The 19,554-nt window shown below is 43.5% G+C and overlaps 1 protein-coding gene across 2 annotated transcripts in view; it reads left to right on the forward strand.

The window, feature by feature from the left end:
- Ythdc1 (YTH domain containing 1) overlaps positions 1 to 17,774 on the forward strand; it is a 55,582-nt gene extending 37,808 nt beyond the window's left edge. Inside the window, exons 14-21 of one of the 2 annotated variants that reach the window (XM_055064834.2) lie at positions 716 to 939; positions 3,311 to 3,390; positions 5,194 to 5,236; positions 8,976 to 9,027; positions 10,481 to 10,507; positions 12,160 to 12,234; positions 16,608 to 16,718; positions 17,256 to 17,774. In XM_055064834.2, coding sequence (XP_054920809.2) covers positions 716 to 939; positions 3,311 to 3,390; positions 5,194 to 5,236; positions 8,976 to 9,027; positions 10,481 to 10,507; positions 12,160 to 12,234; positions 16,608 to 16,718; positions 17,256 to 17,342 — 699 coding nt within the window. In that variant the 3' untranslated portion in view covers positions 17,343 to 17,774. The remainder of the gene's footprint in view (positions 1 to 715; positions 940 to 3,310; positions 3,391 to 5,193; positions 5,237 to 8,975; positions 9,028 to 10,480; positions 10,508 to 12,159; positions 12,235 to 16,607; positions 16,719 to 17,255) is intronic. The other variant, XM_050167411.3, reaches the window with a different exon arrangement.
- Positions 17,775 to 19,554: the final 1,780 nt, after the last annotated feature.

Genomic DNA, 19,554 nt, shown 5'->3' on the forward strand with positions numbered 1-19,554 from the left:
TCGGCTAACTAGAACCTCCAGTGGAAGCAGCGACTAAGTGGCAGAGAATCAAAGGCACTAGGGAAGGTCGCAGTATGCATGCAAAATCTTCCCAAGTCTTGCATCTTCAATTAGGTACTTCCAGAACATTGTTGCAAGCTTGTGAAATTTCTGAAATGTTAGTGTCAAGGTTCCCGTAAGCGATCGAGTGATAATTGTCCCATAAGCCATAACACTTACAACATTCTTGCATTTTAAAAGAAAAAGTAAGGAGCCAAAGATGGGGGGGGGGGGGGGGTAAGGGACAAAATTGCAGAAAAAGTTATAAGTGCTCATGATGCTACGTCTTGTCCCAGTCTTTTCTGGCACTTTTTCTTTGTTTTGAAATGAATGCGATCCCACTTGCTTTGCTTGTTGTACCTGTGCACATGCCTGCATGGCTTTTATGGCATTAGACTGCTGTATACACACTGTACCAGTGGGAAAAGGAACACATTATTGATATTCTATCAGTGATCCTTGCAGAGGTGTACTTCAGAATGTCGCTTGTTGTTGTTGGTTGCGTGCAATTCCACTCGTGGAGCCTATTTTAGTTCAGTGTAGGAACTAGAAAAATCATTGGGCTTTGTAAGTAAATCTAGCGTTCCCTTTCACGTTGGTGCATCATGTTATGTGCGGTTGCCTTGCACACAGAGCCAACTCTTGCTCTTTCGTTGTCTGCTCACACTCGTAACAGGAAATCGAACCTCGTGTTGCTGAAGAGCTCTGCCAGCTGTTTCCCGTGGACGAAAACATCGACCTCCGCAGTATCCTGCGCCGCCGGGGCCGCTCGTCGCGTAGAAGCCCCACTCACCGCCGCCGCACCCCATCACGTCGTTCCGCATCGCCCTGCGGCCGTGGCCACCGCCACCGCCATGCTCGCACCGGCGGAAGGGATGAAGCTCGTTTGCATCTGGCGAGGTTAGACCTGACGCCGGGACGCTTGTTGCTGTGGCGGTGCTGGACTGTGCACCACCCGTGCTGCTGTGGGACTCTGGAGGGCGGCTGAGCATATTTCAAGGCTCCCCTTGTTTTGGATGAGTCGGCATATGCTGACAGAAGAGTCTGTGCATTGATGGCTGATGAATAGGCCAGCTAAAGAAATTAAGAGCTCGCAAGCGACAACAGCCCTTTGACAGCAAGAGGCTGTTTGCAAAACCTGTCAAGTCTGGTCTGAACACCGATTTGAGCTGTGCACCTAGCTATCAATGTATCGAACGGGAGCCTTTGTGTTACGCCAGGATGATAAGGGTAGATTAAAACACTTTTTGTGACGTTTGCAAGAATTAAGGCCCAAGAGAGGAAATTCAATTGGGCACCTGTAATTCAGGGACTTAGTTATCGTAGGCTAGCAGTTCTGTATAAGCTTGCGGAAAGGATGGAATTTCGGCAGGAAGAGTGAAAGGAGGTGCCCGTGACCTTGGTTGAGAACTAAAACTCTGGTGTAATGTCATTTAGCCATCGGAAACTGCACCCACCAAAGCGCATAGGAATCGGCAGAAGCTGAGCTTAGCAGTGGCCTTCTTTTGGCCGAGAATTCTGCCTTAAACATCTTAAATGCATATTATAGAATGAATGCAGCGCATAAGATAGAAGCTGCTTGCGCATTTCTCACCATTTGCCCTGTTTTTCTTTTCCACCTGTTACCTGGAGTGTTGCCGCCGCGGCTCCAATCCTGGACTGTGTGCGCGGTGTGAGGGAAGTGCTTCCATCGTGACACCGATTGTCACAAGGCCCTTGCCCAGCTGCTGGGACTTTTACCACGGCTTGTGCTGTCTTCTCTGGAGATGATGAAGTTTGTCGTTGTCGAGGAAAGTGATGTGAGGTGGGAAGGAAGAGCAGTGCTCACTAGGTCAAGGATGGGTGGTGGGCCGTTGCATGGACTACTTCTGCGTGTTCGCCCAGAGAGAGGAGGAAGGAGCTCAGTTCTCTGGACTTGCGGCATGGTGTGTTTCGCCGGCACCAGTGTGCAAGGATTCTGCCGGGGAGCTGCTTAGTGTGCACCCCTACCCCCCCGTACCAGTGAACGCGTTTTGTAAGGAGGATGTTTGTGATGAGGACTTTCGGGCGTGACGCGAGAGGTCGTGGGACGGGGGTCGCTAGGAGAAGTCGACTATAGCTTGAGGAGTTGCTGCTAGCAAGCTTGAAGAAATTGTGTTGTGTACTACGTGCGGAAGGGAAGGGAGGTGTGCGTGCTTGGACTTTTTCTATGAGAAGGTTGGGGTCTCACCGAGCCAACAGACCCCCATTTGAAACCAGCAGCAGGCTGGAGAAAAAAAAAGTATGTCGTGTTTCCCCGTGCTGGAACTCTTTATGCCTACACTGCCCACTATGGGACACTCAGTCGAGATCTGTGCGCGAGTGAGACCTCAAACGTGTGGGACGTTGTGCAGGTCGCTTTTGCGGTAGGTGCGTGCTTTCTACCTTGATCCATTATTGGCACATCTTGTTTTTTATTTTTTGCTTCATCGTCTACATCCTGTCAGGTCTTATAGCGGTGAAAAGAGGGCACCTAATGGTTCTTTCATTTTTCCTACTTAGGTGACCTAACTTCTTAAATTTTTTTTTTTTTTTTTGCTTTGTTGATGTACAGGAGTGACCTGTGCAATTTTCTGAAGAATAGTTTAATCATTGCAGAATTTGTAATTATGCCTAGTTTGTTATAAAGGATATCTTTAAAAGCTGGCTTGCTGAAATGTCACTTTCAGGTCGTACTGTAGGCATGAGTAATCGTTTGTTTGGAGCTTAAGGTAGCATGTTTGTTATGGCATAGCAAAACATTGCCATAATATACAGATAGTATTGAGAAGTATGTAACTGTTGGTACAAGTGCACTTGGACATTCCTCTTCTTTTCTCTAGTTCAGACTGCGTGGCTCTGCACGTCAGTAGTAGATTAGATGCCCAGACTGTATTGGTGCTAACTTTTTAGCATTAGAAAGACGTGCCTAGGTCATCAAATGCACTTGTCACATTTTAGTTTGTTGTGCCCGCCTGGAAGGTAGCCAACTACAAAAACTGATGTAGCAGGCTTATTTCTTTCAACATCTTCTTTCCTTTTCCTGCCTCTTGGCTGTTGTGATCTTTGCCCTCTTTCGCAGGTGCAACGTCACGTGCGGCTGGTTCTAGCAGTGCGACGCATGTAGGACGCTTTTGTCGGTAGTGTTGGCAGCAGTTTTCAGCTCTGCTGTCACGCAATCTTGGCATACATGTGACAGTCTCGGTGATTGGTACCTATGCTTGTGTGCATGTTTAACCTGCCTTTGCTTCTTGTGCCACTTGTTACTTTCCAGGGTGCATAGTCGCCGGTCCAGAAATAGCCATGGTTCACATTCTCCACGACCGAGGCACCGTAGGGAAAGTTCAGATGATGGTAATGTCTGTCTGTACATCGTCATAGCGTGAGTACGCTTACTCGTGTAAGGTAGCTTCAGAGCTGCCCAGATTTGGCCAACCTGCTTGTAACTCGGTGCATTTATTTGACAACGGAAATTTTTGGCATGACTTGAATTGGGTGTATATGAGGGTCATCAAATAAACGACTGGAACAATAGAAAGAGACAGTGCTATATAGTCAGTGATCAATGAGTAATATTTTGAGATGTGAATGATCCTTTTGTAGAAGTTTGTCATGCTACTGCGCTGTGTTTTGTATGCTGTTGTCGTGCTAATCTGCCGCTGGTGACTGAAATCGGGATATCACCTCTGCCTGAGCTGCAGCTGATTTGAGGTCTGCAGCAGGTTGCAGCAAATGTGTGAAAATTTGGAGGAAAGTTGTGAAATTGTAAATAAATTAAACAGAAAATTGGTTGCCATACACTTTTCATTATTGCCACTGTAACTATGTAGTGATGACCAGCGGAAGAATGTTTAAAAATAAAAATAGTAATTCATTGCTTATTTTGGATCGTTTGCAGTACACTTCCCATCATTACCACTGTAACAAAGGATGGCTGGTCAAAATAGTCTTCTTCATGCATATTGCATTGGCCTGCCCTCAACTGCCTGCACCATTGCGTGACTATACCATTGCTTATGATGTTTGTTCCATAGACATTGAACAACTGCCAATGGATCTCTGCTGGGGTCAACTTCTTGGTATTCAGTAACATGGTCTGCCATAAACTTCTCACCAGACAGGAAAGTGTATTAAGCACCCGTTTCCCCTCTCCCATCGTGCATCAAGGGTGACTGGTGAAAAAAATTTTCTGGTGGTAGTTTAGCATGACATCTGCATACAAAACTGTGCTACAACAAATTCCTATGGAAGGCTTATTCATGTCTTGAAAAAGTGCCTATGCATTACTTTTTCTGACAACATAAGCTCTTCTTTTTCTAATGTCTATGCCTCATTTGAAAGTTATTGGAACTTACTTTTTGGATGCCCCCTTGTATCTTGTACTTGTTGCTTGGGTTCACTAGTGAAGCTCTTTTTGCATCTGTTGTGAGGGCCTGTGTAAGTCTTTGGCCGCATTCGTGGCAGTGATTGACAAGAGATCGCGCGGTCGACCACGACTGGCGACCAAGGAGTTACTGGCACCAATTGTTATTGCGCTGGCTTGTGTGATCTGCATTTTGCCACACCAAAATGTGTCGCCTTTCACATCTGCTCCCACCAGCATTGCCACATTAAATAAGCATCATTTTGCTGCTGCACCGTTGTTTGCCTCGGCAGGTTTGCGAATGCAGTCAGGGAGCTGAAAAATTTAGCAGTAAGCGACTGGCTGGAAACAATTGCTTGTCGAACAATGTGACCATTTGCAATCAGCATGGTCACTTTAACTCTGCCAGTTGCTGTTGGGAAAGAGCCCTTAGCATTAAGCAGAAGTGGCGTGCTGAGAGCATTTAGCAAGAGGCGAAACAACGTGCTGAATGGGATTGCATAATTTCTCATCGATTGCTAACATGTTCGTTAGTTTGCTGAAATTTGTGCATTTTTTCTTGCATGTTTTTGTCATCAGAAATATGAAATTAAATCTATAATAATGCTTTTCGGAGACAAATATGGAGACTGCATGGTATCAGTTGGCCATTGCGAGAAAGAGGTGGGACAGAGGGGCTGTAAGCTAAAGCTTTGTGTACTTACCTGCACGAGAGACCGTGGCCTTGTGCTTCACTGCGAGAATAACCACTTGAACATATTGCTGTTGTCTTGCGTTCTCCCCCACTTGTTTAGGTTACCGCCTGGCTCGTCGTGGGAGGTACGGTCCTGATCATGAGTTAGTATCTGGCCTTAGTCTTGCATTGATCAGTTTGTGTGTGTGCGCAGGCTTTTAGTCTTCAACACATATGGGCAGGGCTTAGAGTAGTATATATGTCTTCAGGTGTGGACACTGCACAACAAATGTATCTTGGGGGTTGTTTCTGGTGCATTACCAAGAGGTCTGAAACTGCGAATACGATAAAGATACATGCATATCTTGGTTATATTGTCACGCTGTTGTGACAGGGAAGAATAAGATTGTAAATTGTGATTAACTCCTTAATAGGTGAACTTGTGTCAAGAAAGGAAAACGACACACAAAACACGATAGCGAGTGCAGTTGTCAGCCATCAAAAATGTTCAGGTGCGCCGGTTATTTATACACTACTAATTGCTGGTGCTCACATAAGTTTAAGGATGTACACTGCTATTTGTTTTATCCATGCAGTCTAATTATACAACGATTCTTTTGCTATAAAATTGGTGACAATATTCGAGAAAGATACAGTACAGGAAGGCGTTTTGTGACAAGTGATAACCTTGTGACGGCGGTTAGCCGGGAAAATGCGGTCATTGGAAATGCAAACAATGTAAATGTGTCAATATGCTAGTATGAAATTAGGTATACCCATAAGGATGTGCCCGTTATCTTCATACTAGAGATTGTCTAGACAACCATGTGGCTCAGATATAACATTTGAGGCATCACATACCAGCTGTTTACTCAAATGTATTTTTTTTTAATATCTTACTGTTGCACAATTATGTTGATTGTTTTCCTGAAAAACCCTTTTCTCTTTCATTATGTGGAAACGGCAGTAAACATATCCCTGATGCATTTTTGGCGTTGCTTTGCCTAAGCATTAATGTGTCCATTTCGCACTCACAGTGAACTGTACTTTCTACTGCTGCCAATTAAAAGATGTACTGTGCGGTTTGCAATCACACCACAAAAAATTGTAGCTATCATGTGGTGCGAAGTGATGCAAGTCAATGCTAACCTCAAGATATGCTGGAGATAGTCTCCACCTTTTGCTTGTTACCCTTTATTAATTAGGAGGAAGCTTTCCCTTGAGAGCATAAGTACATATGAATAGAGAAATTATGGAAATAGTTTTGCTTCGCATCTGCTCTACTGCACTTGGTGAGGTTGTATTTTAAAGAAAAGTCAAAATCCACCGACTGATACAAGCAGAATTTTTTCTTTGCCATCGGTTAACAAGAACGGTAGAAAATTGCAAAGCTTAAGAAAATGAAAGCATCAAGCTTGCAGCCCTGGCAGCACTGTAAAAAGCAAAATGACACTTCTGTAAACCTTATTACAGGGCATATGTGAAATTCTGCGAGCGCGCTTCCCTCCATAAGTTGTGTGGCCCACACAAGATGCCTTCCGTCGCAGTAGATGCAGTAATAAAGCAGAAGTGAATGAGCTGGTGCTGCTGTCCTTTTGGTAGAAGTGTTACAGCACACGCACGCCTAGGAAGAATTAGGAGACAGGACAGAGGGCTTATGCAGAGAAAAGACTGGCGATAATTGAAGCCTGCGTAATGGAGAAGGCTGGTACCTGATGTGTTGGTGCATCAACCGTTTTCTCTCCAAGGAAGGAGCACGTGCACTTATCGATAGACAGAGGATGGCCTTTGTGATTGCTAGCAGATGACGGCAGTGCAGTGGCATCTTCCTTCAGTAATCTTCATTTTATTGTTCTTATTTTAATCGGTCATCTTGTATTGATATCTTGGTACTGCCCTCAATAAAACTATTAGTTGAAAGTCGGCACACCCTCCTGTCTTTCCGTGGCTTTTATCTACGTGTATATGGGCTGTAAAGTGGCTATGAAAAATGCATCACCAGCTACTCTGCCAGCAAAGATCACAAAAGACCCACCTTCTCCCCTACTAGTAACTTGCTGCCTGCTGGCTTACCCTCGGCTCTAGGTGCGGGAAGAGGGAGGTTTGCCTTCTCGTGTAGGGCAGCCAGATTGTATGGGAAAGCCTACTTCTGCATTTTGTTTATCCCATATTGAGACATCTAAAGCGGCCAGAATTGGTGTATTCTACAATATTCTTAACTACAGCATAATTTGGGAGTAGCACTTCTGCAAAACCCTTGTAATCATTGCAACCTTTTTGCATAAGTTGTAAACTTGTACATCACATTTGTCTGCTTGAGCCGCTTTAAAGGAACGCTAAAGGCAAATAATGAGTAGAAATAAAGTGATAGATTAATACTTGAGAACATGTAAGGCTTTACATGTTATCCATGACAGAGATTTAGTAATCAAGAAAATAAGGTAAATGCAGGACAAGATTTGAGACTCCACCGGGACATCCTACAACTAGCTTGATGTAGCAACTCCTCATTATTATTCTGTCATTTGTACTTAACCACTGATAATAAAAAGGTTACTGCATATCATTATAACACGAAAGAAAATGCTACTTGTTCAGTTCTTTTCGATTCTTAGAACATCTCATTGACGTTACCCTTGGCAAGGACGTGGCAGCTGGGCAAAAGGCTGCCCACGCTCTCTTGTATTGGTAGTTTCTGTATTTTGTAGTGCTGCGCTTGGTCTCCTGGCTTGCGAAGCTCGTAATAAAGAGGCAACCACATGCATGCGATTTTTAAGCGATGCAATAGATGGACCCTGCTTTACTGTCTCATCTCGCTTTAGGACAACTATATACGTAGACACGACGTTAAGAAGAAAGTGACAAACTTTCATTGTCTGAATTGGTACGATCGTACAAAAGAATGTCAGACTTGATCAGAGGCCAACGTTTCAACCGCAGGGTATTAGATGTATTTTAAATGGGCCATCGTCACCAGTCAAAATGCACTCTATGCCACCAGTGGTAAATGATGTGCCATCTGACAGCTTGGAATCAAAACGCTTTCGCGACTCCATGGTCTATGAGATGGAGGCTAGAGCAATACGGACCCTTTAGGTGCAATTTTTTAAGCTAAGTGTTTTTTGCACAAGACGTGCTATGTGTGGTTTCTGGAATTATACTTTAACAGTTCATGTTGGCATAATCTTTGAATGCAGTGTCCCTTTAATAGATGCATTTTACAGAACTGAAATATGAGCTTTTGGTGCTAACTTAGATTTGTAAACTTTATGGTTCGATTTCTTTTAACTTGCGGATTTTTGCTAAATTTTGTAAAATGTAGGAGGCCCTAATGAACATTCTAGTACCAGCCCATAGAATTAAGCTTTCTGACGTAGACAAATTTAATTCAAATTGGTTCAGTAGCTGTCTAACGGGAGCACTTATGTTCTGTGTGTATTTGAATAGGGAAACCAGGATTGGCCTCAAGCTAAAGCCTTCTCTTTACATTGAAATACATTTATTTTTTCTCTTCCTTTTATCTTGGTACTTGCCTTGATAACGGCTGTAGCATTGCCTTTCTCAAGTGGCTTCCAAAGTGTGTACAGGGTGTCCCAGCCAGCATTAGCCATGCCTTTAAAAGAAAAAGGAAACTGGTACAATATACTATTATAAAACTTTCATGCTGTTCGGTCATCTGTCCTCTTTGATGACCAACATAACTTACGTGTAGTAATCATCTTTGTAGTTACAAAAGATAACTAGAAAATTAAACAGACAACTGCTTGGCTGACATTAGCTGGGACACCCTAAACTTGTGAATGCTGTCCCAAGCTGTCCATTTCAGTCGCAGTTGTATGTTGTCTCTTCATTGACCCCGCTGTATTCGGTTACTGATTTGAGTTGTGCAAAAAACGTTTACAGGATGCCCATGGACAGATATCCCGTCAGGAGAGATCAACCTTCTATGAATGGGGTACGTGCACTGGAACAACTGCCTTTGAACAAATTTCATTGAGTGGGGTGTTCCTGCAAAGAATTTAAATGAAGCCTAAGAGATCCTCCAGTGTCAGCACATGTGCATCTCCCATTTGAGAAGATGCAAAGAAAGTATGATTCGTACACCTTGAAATTCTTGACAAACCCTTGAATTGGGAAAAAGAGATTCAAGGGCCCTTAAGACTCCTTGAAACTAAGTGTGCACCTTGAATACCTTGAAAACTGGTGTTTGGGGTGACCTTCAAACATCCAGAGTAATGAACTATGCATAGGGGCTACGCCACAGACTTTGTCTGTTGAGAAAGAGTCCTAGATGATTTCTTTTGAGAGTGTCACTAAACGTTTTCAATGTGGCATGTCCACAACTGCGGCTTTGTTTAAATTGCCATTGCCATTGGAAGCTAGATGATGCCAAATCAAGTTTGTTTTTGTTGTTTTGCTAGTTGGTTCACATCGTAGTCATCATTGCTCCATTTTCGAGTCCTAGGCTCTAAATATGCATGACAGAAACTAAGTTTCAGCCATTTGGGTTTAGCACAACGAATATCTTTGACTGAAGCCGGACACTACTAACCATTGTGCCATCAGGCGATTGATATCATTACAATGGGAAAGCCAACTTCTAAAAGCCACCTGAACAGTTTGAAGTGTTTGTCCAACCCAGCAGTTACTTGGCTGCAAGAAATTGCAGCTAGGAAGGATATTTCGCTATTCTTCAGTGTATGGGTATGAATAAGGTTTGTCTTCCCGTCCTTGACTGCTGGCCTTTGGCATCCTTGAAATCCTTGAATTGGTGTAGAATTTAGTGTTAAATGTTCTGTACAAACCCCGAGAAAGTGTTCATTGTAAACCTGCAAAAGGAGAAGCAAGGTATTGTGGTCAAAATCCGTGCCACCCTGGTGGGCGTTCTGCTGTAGCAGTGTCGTTGCTGGTATCATGTTCTTGCAGAAAGTGCGCAAGACAGCTAGGAGCAGGTCTTCCTCAGCAGTGACATTAGGACGACTATCGTTTCCTGCAAGAATTATCAGCGGGAACTCTTGATGCTGTGATAGTTCAGCTATCGTGGGAATGATATGTATTACATGGATTTGCCTAATCTCGCTGCACTCGAACGAAGGCCCCCAAAAGTTGAACTTAAAGGGAGTAAGCTCTATTGCTGACCCAAGTGAAGGACGTATGGCGGGATTTTTTAGAGAAGTCATGCTATTTAACTTGAATGTTTACCATGGAAATGCTACATGGTGCAACATAAATGTCACTGCTATTTGAAAGAAGAGTCAAACTAACTTGAGGCATCTTGTCCATGTGCTTGGTGCAAAATGTGTAATATTTATGACTGTTATACTTGTTTTATGTTTCTTGTAATTCTTTTCATCTTTCTTTCTTCTTTTCCAATGTTTTTTTCTTGCCTGATATCTCTGTGCATGTAGAAGTCTTTCTGGGAGATGCACTTGCAAGTATGCTTGGCATGCTTTCTTATACATTTCTGTGTGACGATTGCCGAGTTTTTGCGTTTCATAAAGGCTTTACTTGAAATCTGAGGCAAACTTTTTGGTTCAATGGAAGGTGTGAATTAAAGGTTTGCAGGCTTGCAGAGTTTTGGTTCTCGACATCATGCTCTTTGTTGACTAGTGATAACACGACACATGTACATATACGAATGCAGTTTAAATTGTGCTGATGTAAAATAGGACACTTCAAATTTTCTAACAAGACAACAGTGTTTACTGAAAACAACTGCATGGTGATAAATAAAGATTACAAGAAAAGGTGTGGGTTAAGATTGGAAAAGGAGGAAAGAAGCACTGTTTTCACACAAAAGTTTATTCCTAAACAGTCAATTAATTTAAAAGTCTTATCCCATTGATCTCGCATAAGCAGGCTGAAAAAAAAAAAAAAAAAAACTGCTAACTTGACGGACATCAACTGCCTTGCACTGGTGTATAAATGTTGGTTGTACAAGTTAGCATGCAAGAAGCAATTTCTTGCGACAGCTCAGTGGCCATTGTTCAGCATACCATGACTTATTTGAGAGGGGACAATTTGTGGTGGGTGTAGAACTCCAGAATCAAACAAGAATGCTCAGTGATAGAAGCACAAATTGTGTGTGGAGTGGAAGTTATAGTAATTGTAGGCCATTCATGAAAATTAAGTTGGTTATGGTAGCATATGCTTGGAACCATATCTGCATCTGCAGTGCACACTTCTGCGTGGACACCTGCTGGCCCGAAAGTTCGTGCCTGGCCTTGCTCTGTTGCTATGCCCAGAACAGCAGGCTCCACTGTGCCTTAGGCCTGGGGTGGCACTTGGGCCTAAGCAGTCCAATGGGACTGGCAGGCCAGACATCAAATGATGCACAAAATTACCATGACTTGTGTTAAGTTGAACCTCAGTATGTCGTAAATGTAGAATGTTTTTTACCAATATCAGTGTGTAATGAATCTATGCTCATAACAAGCATCATATATAATGAAGGTGTTATCTTTTCATTATGAGGTTTGGTAAAACATATTTCTAAGCTGCTGGCTAGTTCATGCTAAAACTTGACCCACAGGTAGCGTTTTGCCATGCATTTCATTTGCAACATATTTGGATGCAGTATTCAAAAACGTGTGCCAAGGTGCAGCAGTGCTATATTTCGATTGTCAATGGAACGGTAGCGCCATCTGTGGCTGCTGCGAGATGTGGCTTGTGCCATGTTTTACCCCAACAGTGGCAGGCACTACTGTTTCCTTTACTCAGAAAATTGTTTTACATATTTGTTTTAAGTCATTTGCTTGTTCAGACCAAAGCATGGCTTAAAAATTTACCTCAAAGGGCTATCCATGTTAGAAATTTGGGCTTGGAAGATCCAGCAGTATAGCCACATAACCCTTTTGCACCTGTTTTTTCTTATTTGCACTACATTCTGCCTAAACCCATACTTCAGACAGGCAGCAGCAGTGATGCTCCAGTTCTCACTCTGCTGGGGATGTCGACTGCAGTTTTGATACTTTGTAAAGTGCCGTGTGTAATACTGACCTGTCACTGTTCTTTCTTTGCACTTTAGGCGAAACTGACAATTTTTGGTTGTAGCAATATCACCCCTTCTTTTATTTTAAATCAATAGGCTTACCAAGACTACCTCAGGGAGTACCACCATCATCAAAGACCACCCTTGCCGCCAATGCCATATGGGCCACCGGTAGGGCTTTCTTTTTCTCTTTTACAGCATCACGTCAGGGCGTTTGCAATAATACTTTCATGCTACATTCTGGCACTGTTACAGACAAGTGACATGGCACAGTGAGGAAGTGAAGGAACTGCCATGCTGTTGTGTTCATGATCTTGTAGTTGCAATTCTCCAATTGCGACAAATTATGCTGGGCATACATTTTCCAATATCAAGGCCCATACTCGCAAAACATATCTCTTTTGTAAATGCCATCTGCCATTGTCCATTACAATCATGCCAAAGGCGTTGTATCAACGAGCAAAGCCATTTTGTAATAGCTGAGGTTCTGGTGCTGCACTACGTGTCGGAAATGCAGTAACTTGGAGCAAGCGGCTGCCAAAGTCCTGGAGCGAGTGCTCGGATTTCACTAATCTGATCCTGCCAGCAGAGATCAAAAATGCTACGTTTTGGATCTTGACTTCATCTCTTCATGTTCCCATAACAACCAACCTCTGTCACACACTGTGTGGAAGCGACATGCTTCTCGTCCTATTTGTGCCCGAGTCCATGCTCGGCAGCGGAGCTAGTGAGAGTGATCCGGTGCTTAGCGAGTTGATCCGAAGGGACCAGTGGAAAGTGCCAACCTGCTTTGGATCGACCAGTGAAGTATGGTTGCGCCGCCGCAGACCAAAAATCCTGCTCTAGATAGACCAGTGAAAAACGCCATAAATCTGTCTGTTAGCTACACATGTAGTAGATTATCTTGTGCTCTCAAAGTATGATGTGCTCAGTTATTCAGAACTCTTGTCACCATCACCTACACAGTAGGTGCATTGTATAATGACAAGTTCAGGTGCTTGGCATCATGCCATGCAATTTTTTTGACATTATTCGCACAGTGGCATGTGCACAGCCGGCATTAGCTTGGCCATCACAATATTACCAGTAAGGTTGTTTTTTATGGTGCTAATGCTTCCTCAACACATGGTATATTCTAGTACACTGCATCGAAAGGACACACGGCCTACCGTTGTATTGTTTATTCTGGTCTCAGTCCAGTGGACATTGTCTGTGAGCCACAGTCAAACCATGAGACAATCACTCTCACATCTAACACGAGCTTTTTTCCCCCCGATAAAACGGGGTCCAAAAATTGCATGCGCGTTAAGATTGAGTGACTCTAAATCTGCGTTACCATATCGCCATCGGCATTTCAAGATTGCCGCCTCGTACGCACTTCGAGCCTAGCTGTGTAGTACGTGTGCTTAGGCAATGCCTCCTTTACGATAGATACCTGCCGCATGGTCCAGTAAACCCAGTTCCATCCCCTCTCCCTTTTCATGTCTCCCCGAAGAGGCATCAAGCGTCGCTTATGGCAAAACCTAGATCTCTTGCAACCTAGATCATGTGATATGGCCTCCGAGGCTAGCATGGCATCTGTTACCGTCTCGGAGGCCCGCAAGAACACTCGCTAGCAGACACCCATGCATATTGGCGCTATGAATGTGCCAGCAGAAGCATTTGGCCGCTGCTGCCACCGCCGCCGGAAAGTGAAAATGCAACGGGTGCCGCCTCATGGAATTTATGCAGAACTAGGGGAACCGCTGCTACAATGGGAAAGCGAGCGCTGTGGCAAGCATCTAGTAAAGGAAGCATTGGCTTAGGTTAGTGCACCATCCGTCTTCCCGTTTTCTACGTTTGCTCTGTCAGCATGGAAGTGCCGACTGCGAAAGCACACCAAATTCATCACGGCAATTAAAGGGAAAGTGATCACGTGTGCAGACATGGATGGAAATCGGGCCGTATCACAGGCGTTCGGAGTTCCTGAAACTTGCGTGCGGGACTGGTGCAAACAGGAGAGGCGTTCTAATTCAGCAGTAGTGCAGCCCCTATCTTGAAAGTGATCTGCGATGGAGACAGTCTATGCATCTAGGCGCACCATGCTGTGTTCTCGTCGCTTAGTTCTCGTTGAAGAGAGAGGCTGCACAAAGGTCAATTTGCTCGCTCCTGCTGCATCACTTCATCACTTCATCACTCCAGCGTTTTGATAAAAAGTTTCCGCGGTCATTGAGTGAAACGTGTTCACGTTTTGCTAGTGCATGCGTGACACCATGCTTTTTAATTTAGAAAGCGAATGTTTAAAAGTTTATGCGGCCAATAAAACTACTAACCTTACTTTTCGTGTATAGCTGTCTACTAATTTGCTATCCAAATGATGCTTTGCCTTTCGGGCAAAACGGCGATTTTATTTATTGCAACTTTAGTGTATTTGTATTTGGTGTAAATCTTGGTTTTTCCAAATGAGGGAAAGTTGTATTTCTGTATGAAGGAATGAATTATGCAGTACTGTAAAGGAATTGTTTTTGGTCACAGCAAACTGGTGGTGTACGTTACAGTCGAGGTTGTTTTTTTTTTCTTTTAGTGATGGAAAACGAGTACGCTTTACGATCGAGCATGCATTAGAAGCGTGTAAATATGGTGACCAAAACCACCTAGGTAGCCTGGCCCACATTACTCCGTTTGTCGTGTGCATCCAGCGTTTGTTGCTGTGTGTATTGAACAGTCATTTTGTTGCGTAGCTTTCAAATTGATATTGACCGGAATACAGGCTGTATACATGCAAGCGTAGGTGCATACAGAAAAGTGTTGATATGCTTTTATGGCCACTTTTGACCATGCTAATTTTTTGTACTCCTGATTGTATTCAGACTTCAAGGTGATCCATAGTAAGGCCGTGAAATAGCTTGAAAGCTATGTACTTGTACCATTACTAATATTAAGTTTGGTGAGGTATGGGTATCCAAGAGGATTTATTTTTCAAAGCATGTCCTTTGCCTTGCCTGCGCATTTGGTGACATGGGTTTCCAAAGTTCTGCCATGGCAGTTCATTCGTCGCTGTTTTCACCATCATAATATATTTGGTAAAGTGGTTGATTAAAGGAAGAGTAAAAAGATGCTCAATCAGTTCACAGTGAAGTAGTTTTTGAGAAGTCTATTTTTGTTAGTATTGCAGCGGTAGTTAGATCATTAGAAGTGAAAACGAAGGCCCAAGTTTCATTTTTCGAATTTCGCGTTAAATTCCCTAAGTATGTCAGTGTGATATCGCGAATTGCAAAGTTTCAAAATTTTTGTATTTAGACTTTCTTGGATAAGTTGATATTCTCGAAACTTGCTACGTTGAGTCCTTGGCTCTTTTAAAATACAATGTCATCCATCTTCACAGGCAAAAAGGTAATTACAGTAGAATCTCATTAAGCAGAAATTACTTAAATTGAATTATCGCTTAAATGAAACATTCTTATGTTTGGTTGGTTTTGTATAAAAGAAAATGAAAAAAGAAACTAAACGGAACAACATTTTGTGCAACTCCGGTTAATCTGAACGCAAAATATTACTGAAAATGAAGCTGTGAGCCTAATTTCAGTGGCATCGCGACAGGGACCATTATATTGCCTTTTCGTGTTTTCTCACCATTTCTCTGTGTTGTCACTAAGGTGGCTTTTGCTTTCTTTTGTTGGTGTCATAATTAGTGTGGCTCTGTCGGGATTGTGAATTTTTTTTTTTTAACAGTGTCTGTGAGCTAAACGTTTCCTCAGTGTTTTCAGTGGTGGCACAGAATTCCAGCACAATGCGTTCACTCTTGAGAATGGAGACTGAAGTCAACAATGACTTTGAGAGTGATTGTTTCACTAAAATGGCTATTTTCTTTGCCTAAATGACTTTTTTTCTTTATGTAATTATGTTCTATGCTCATAGTTCTAGTCAGCAACTGTGTGCAAGTAGAGAATTTGTAAGCAGCAGCTTTGTAATCAAACTGCTACACCTTATTGTCTGCTGTTGGCGATAAAGCATTTGCCCCTTTCAAAAGAGCATCTTGTGTACACTTGAGCTCTATCTCTCAGTAAATAGAACTCCTTATAAACGGAACTTTCTCCCCTGGTCCCTTGAAGTTCCTATTAACGAGAGTCCACTGTAGACCTGAGCAGACACCATCAAGATCCATAAAGTCTTGCCAAGCTGGTGTGAAAACTTCAAAACAGCATCGCCACTTTTCTTTCATTTTGCCTTTTGTGGATTTTCGAGTCTCCTCTTACAGTAAGAATGACCGTCTTGGTATTGTAGAAATGTAATTTGCTAATAGAGTGAAACCTATTTTGTCTTTAGTATCCCTTTAACCTCTCATTCCGTATTTTTTAATGGCTGCATACTGACAACGTTCCCGTGTAGTCACTAAAGGGTGCACACTGCTTTACGATATGCACATATTCATGTTATCGCCAATTTCATTGTAAGAGGAAGAATTCAAGCTTTCCTTCTTCTCCTTGCTGTAAATGTTATGTGGACTGTCGTGGCTTCGTGTTTACTAGCTGTTGATTTGACATAAATGTTCCATGTTTCTGCAGCCGCCTTTTCCCATGGATGCCATGCCGTACCACTATGACCGAAACATGCATCACATCGACTACAACCATGGTGTAGCATCACGAACTTCAAGGCAACCAGAGAAGCGATCGGTATGCGAAGCAGATTAGTGTGGCTCTGGTTTGTCGCCGCTTTTAGTAATTGTTGCATTGTTATTTGACACGGTCGTTATAGAGCCTTGAGTAAAGAAAACTTGGTTAGACTTGTAGGCATACTTTGTTGGAATATTCTCAATGTCTAGTTGCCAAAATGTTACTCATTACCTGAGAAAATTGTGGCCGAAATAATGTTTGTTTCGTGCCTTGTCATGTGTTTTGTGATATTACAGGTTGATGTGGTCGGTTCAGTAATTTGTAACTGTATTGAGTAATAATAAAGCAGCTCTGATAGCTTTGCTAAAATGCCTGTCACAAGTGCATGTTCATCAGCCATTGAAAACAACCATTGAAACCTGCAAATCAGACTTGTTGTGTCTGCTTGTGCAGTAGAGCCAGCAATGCTCGCAGATTTCAACAGTTGTTAGTTTTGAGCAGTTCGGCATGCATGTGTGAGAAAGGTATTGTGTGGGAAAGGCTTTACAGCCACAGCACCTATTAACTTTTCTTTTCTTCCTTCTCATTCGTTTGCAGTATGAAATGACGGTCGATGACTTCATCAGGAGAACAGCACGACCCCCACCAAGCCGTGTCGAGCGCCGATATCGCGAGCGACGGTGAATGGGCACCACCCCAGTTGATCTCACTGAAGAAGACCATTGTACATTCATCGTATCATAGTTTCCAACTCATCTTTATTTTACAGCCTCAGTGGCCTGTCAATGGTCCAGAGGTTATTGTTGTTGCTGTATGCAGCCTGCGAATTCTTACAGTGCTGCGTTTGGCGTGACCCCATCCTCCGTAATGCTTTGTACATAATGTCCGTTGTGCATTTGCTGCTGCATGTCAAAATGAGCAACATGCAGACCACATGGTGTGTCTGAGTGTAACATCTTTGTTATGTGTTGAAGACAACTAACATTGAAAACATTGACTTCCTGTTATTTTTGTATGTTCCTCAAAAAAACCCTGTCCAGAACTTGTGCACACTTATGAACCCCAGAAGGAATGTGTGTTATGAAACAATAAAAGGGCTGACGTGTATAATCTCTACTCCTCCTTGCAGTGGCTCCTCTTATCTAGTTAAGCTTCACCTTGTGCAGCATCATGTCAGCAATGTGCTAAGCAAGCAGTGTGTGTATTTAAATAGCATTGTTGGATAATAACGTTGCTGCAGTTTTCAAAGTTTTGCTTTAGCATGACGAGTTTCATAACAAACTACTCTTGGGGCAGGCACCCTCTGTTAAAGAGACGATCTGCAGCGTGGTGGCGGTCAACGATGACTGACCGCGAGCAGCTGTGCTCGTCAGTGTTTATTTGGTTTAGTGACCAATGTTGCCCACAGAGCCTGGTGGGCTAATGAGGATTACACCTGAGGGGGCATCACATGCTCGTCACGCCCCTTATCACCAGTTTGCGCAGTTTCTGCAGCATTGCCTGCTAAGTACGGAACGGAGTATAGTATTTCTACATTCTCTTTTTACTCCCCATATTCTTGCAGTGTTCTCATTTTGTCACACGTTTGGGTGAACTGGACTTCTCTGCCTGTAATTCTCTCTTGGGTGTGGTGTGTTGACAAGAGAGGTGCAAGTCAGGTGCACATAATTGAATTATTGTTGTTTTACTATGTGCCAAAACTACGATTTCATTATGAGGCACGTTATAGTGGGAGACGCCTGATTAATTTTGACCTCCAAGGGATAGTTAAGGTGCCTCCAATGCACGGGACACCGGCGTTCTTCCATCTCGGCCCTCATCGCAGTTCGGCTGCTGTCGCCGGGATTTGATTCCGCGACCTTGCTCTTAGCAGCTTAACACCATAGCCGCTAAGCCACCACAGCAGCTCAGGTGCTCATGAGGGGGTCACTTCAGCGGAACATATGCCTGTGATTGTGTGCCATATAAAGAGATGCTCAGGTGAGGCACTTGTCGGAACTACACAGGGCTACATTCACAGCAACTCACTCTCGCCAAAACCCGCAAGTAGCATGAGCTGATTAGTTGACTGTGACAGCCACTTGGTGCCAACACCTGAGCCAAGCCTCTATGTGAACAGGACATCCGAGGACACCTAAGCACTTCTTGCGACTTGTGAATGTGAAAGCATTAATGTGCAATTAAACGCCGCTGAGCGGTCAGAGTTTTGCGATTAAATTAGCGCAGTTTACTCTTTTGACACAGTTTCTACGTTAGCATGTTGACTGTAGACCGGAATCAACTGGGCTATATTGCTGACATTTCAAGGCAGCGTCTTTTCGACAAGTTCGACATTTCGACAAGTTCAATTTTCTTTCTCAAGGCGACATATGCACTCCACGGCACAGTATATATGGTACGTTTTGTCAAGTGAACTTGTCCTTTTCAAGGCGACATATGCTCTCCTTGGCACAGTACATATAGGTATGGTACCTATATATGCCGAGGAGAGCATATGTCGCCAGGGAAAAGACAAGTCCACTTGTCAAAACGTTGGCTCCTGCTCTCGCCTTGTTCCCGTGTTGCTCATGGCCAGAGGAAGTAATGCTGACGACCCTGTACACACACACACACATTGGGTTGTCACCATCGTGAAGGAAAGACTAAAGCTTCTCCGTACACGGTTTCACCGACGGCGATGGTGGGTTGATGGAGGGGCTTTGGGAAAGACGTGCGTGCAAGTGCATGCACGTAAACAGTCAGTGGGCCGTGCGCTTTAGTGGAGGTCTCGTTAAGTCTTGTGGCGTCCTGACCTGTACATGGCGTGTTCGCCCTGTCGAGTCTTACGTGATTCCGGATTCCACCAGAGCAAAATATACGAAAAAGAACGCAGCACAATTCAAGAAGCATGTCATGC

Source organism: Dermacentor andersoni, chromosome 11, assembly GCF_023375885.2.
Source record: "Dermacentor andersoni chromosome 11, qqDerAnde1_hic_scaffold, whole genome shotgun sequence".
Classification (NCBI taxonomy): Eukaryota; Metazoa; Arthropoda; class Arachnida; order Ixodida; family Ixodidae; genus Dermacentor; species Dermacentor andersoni.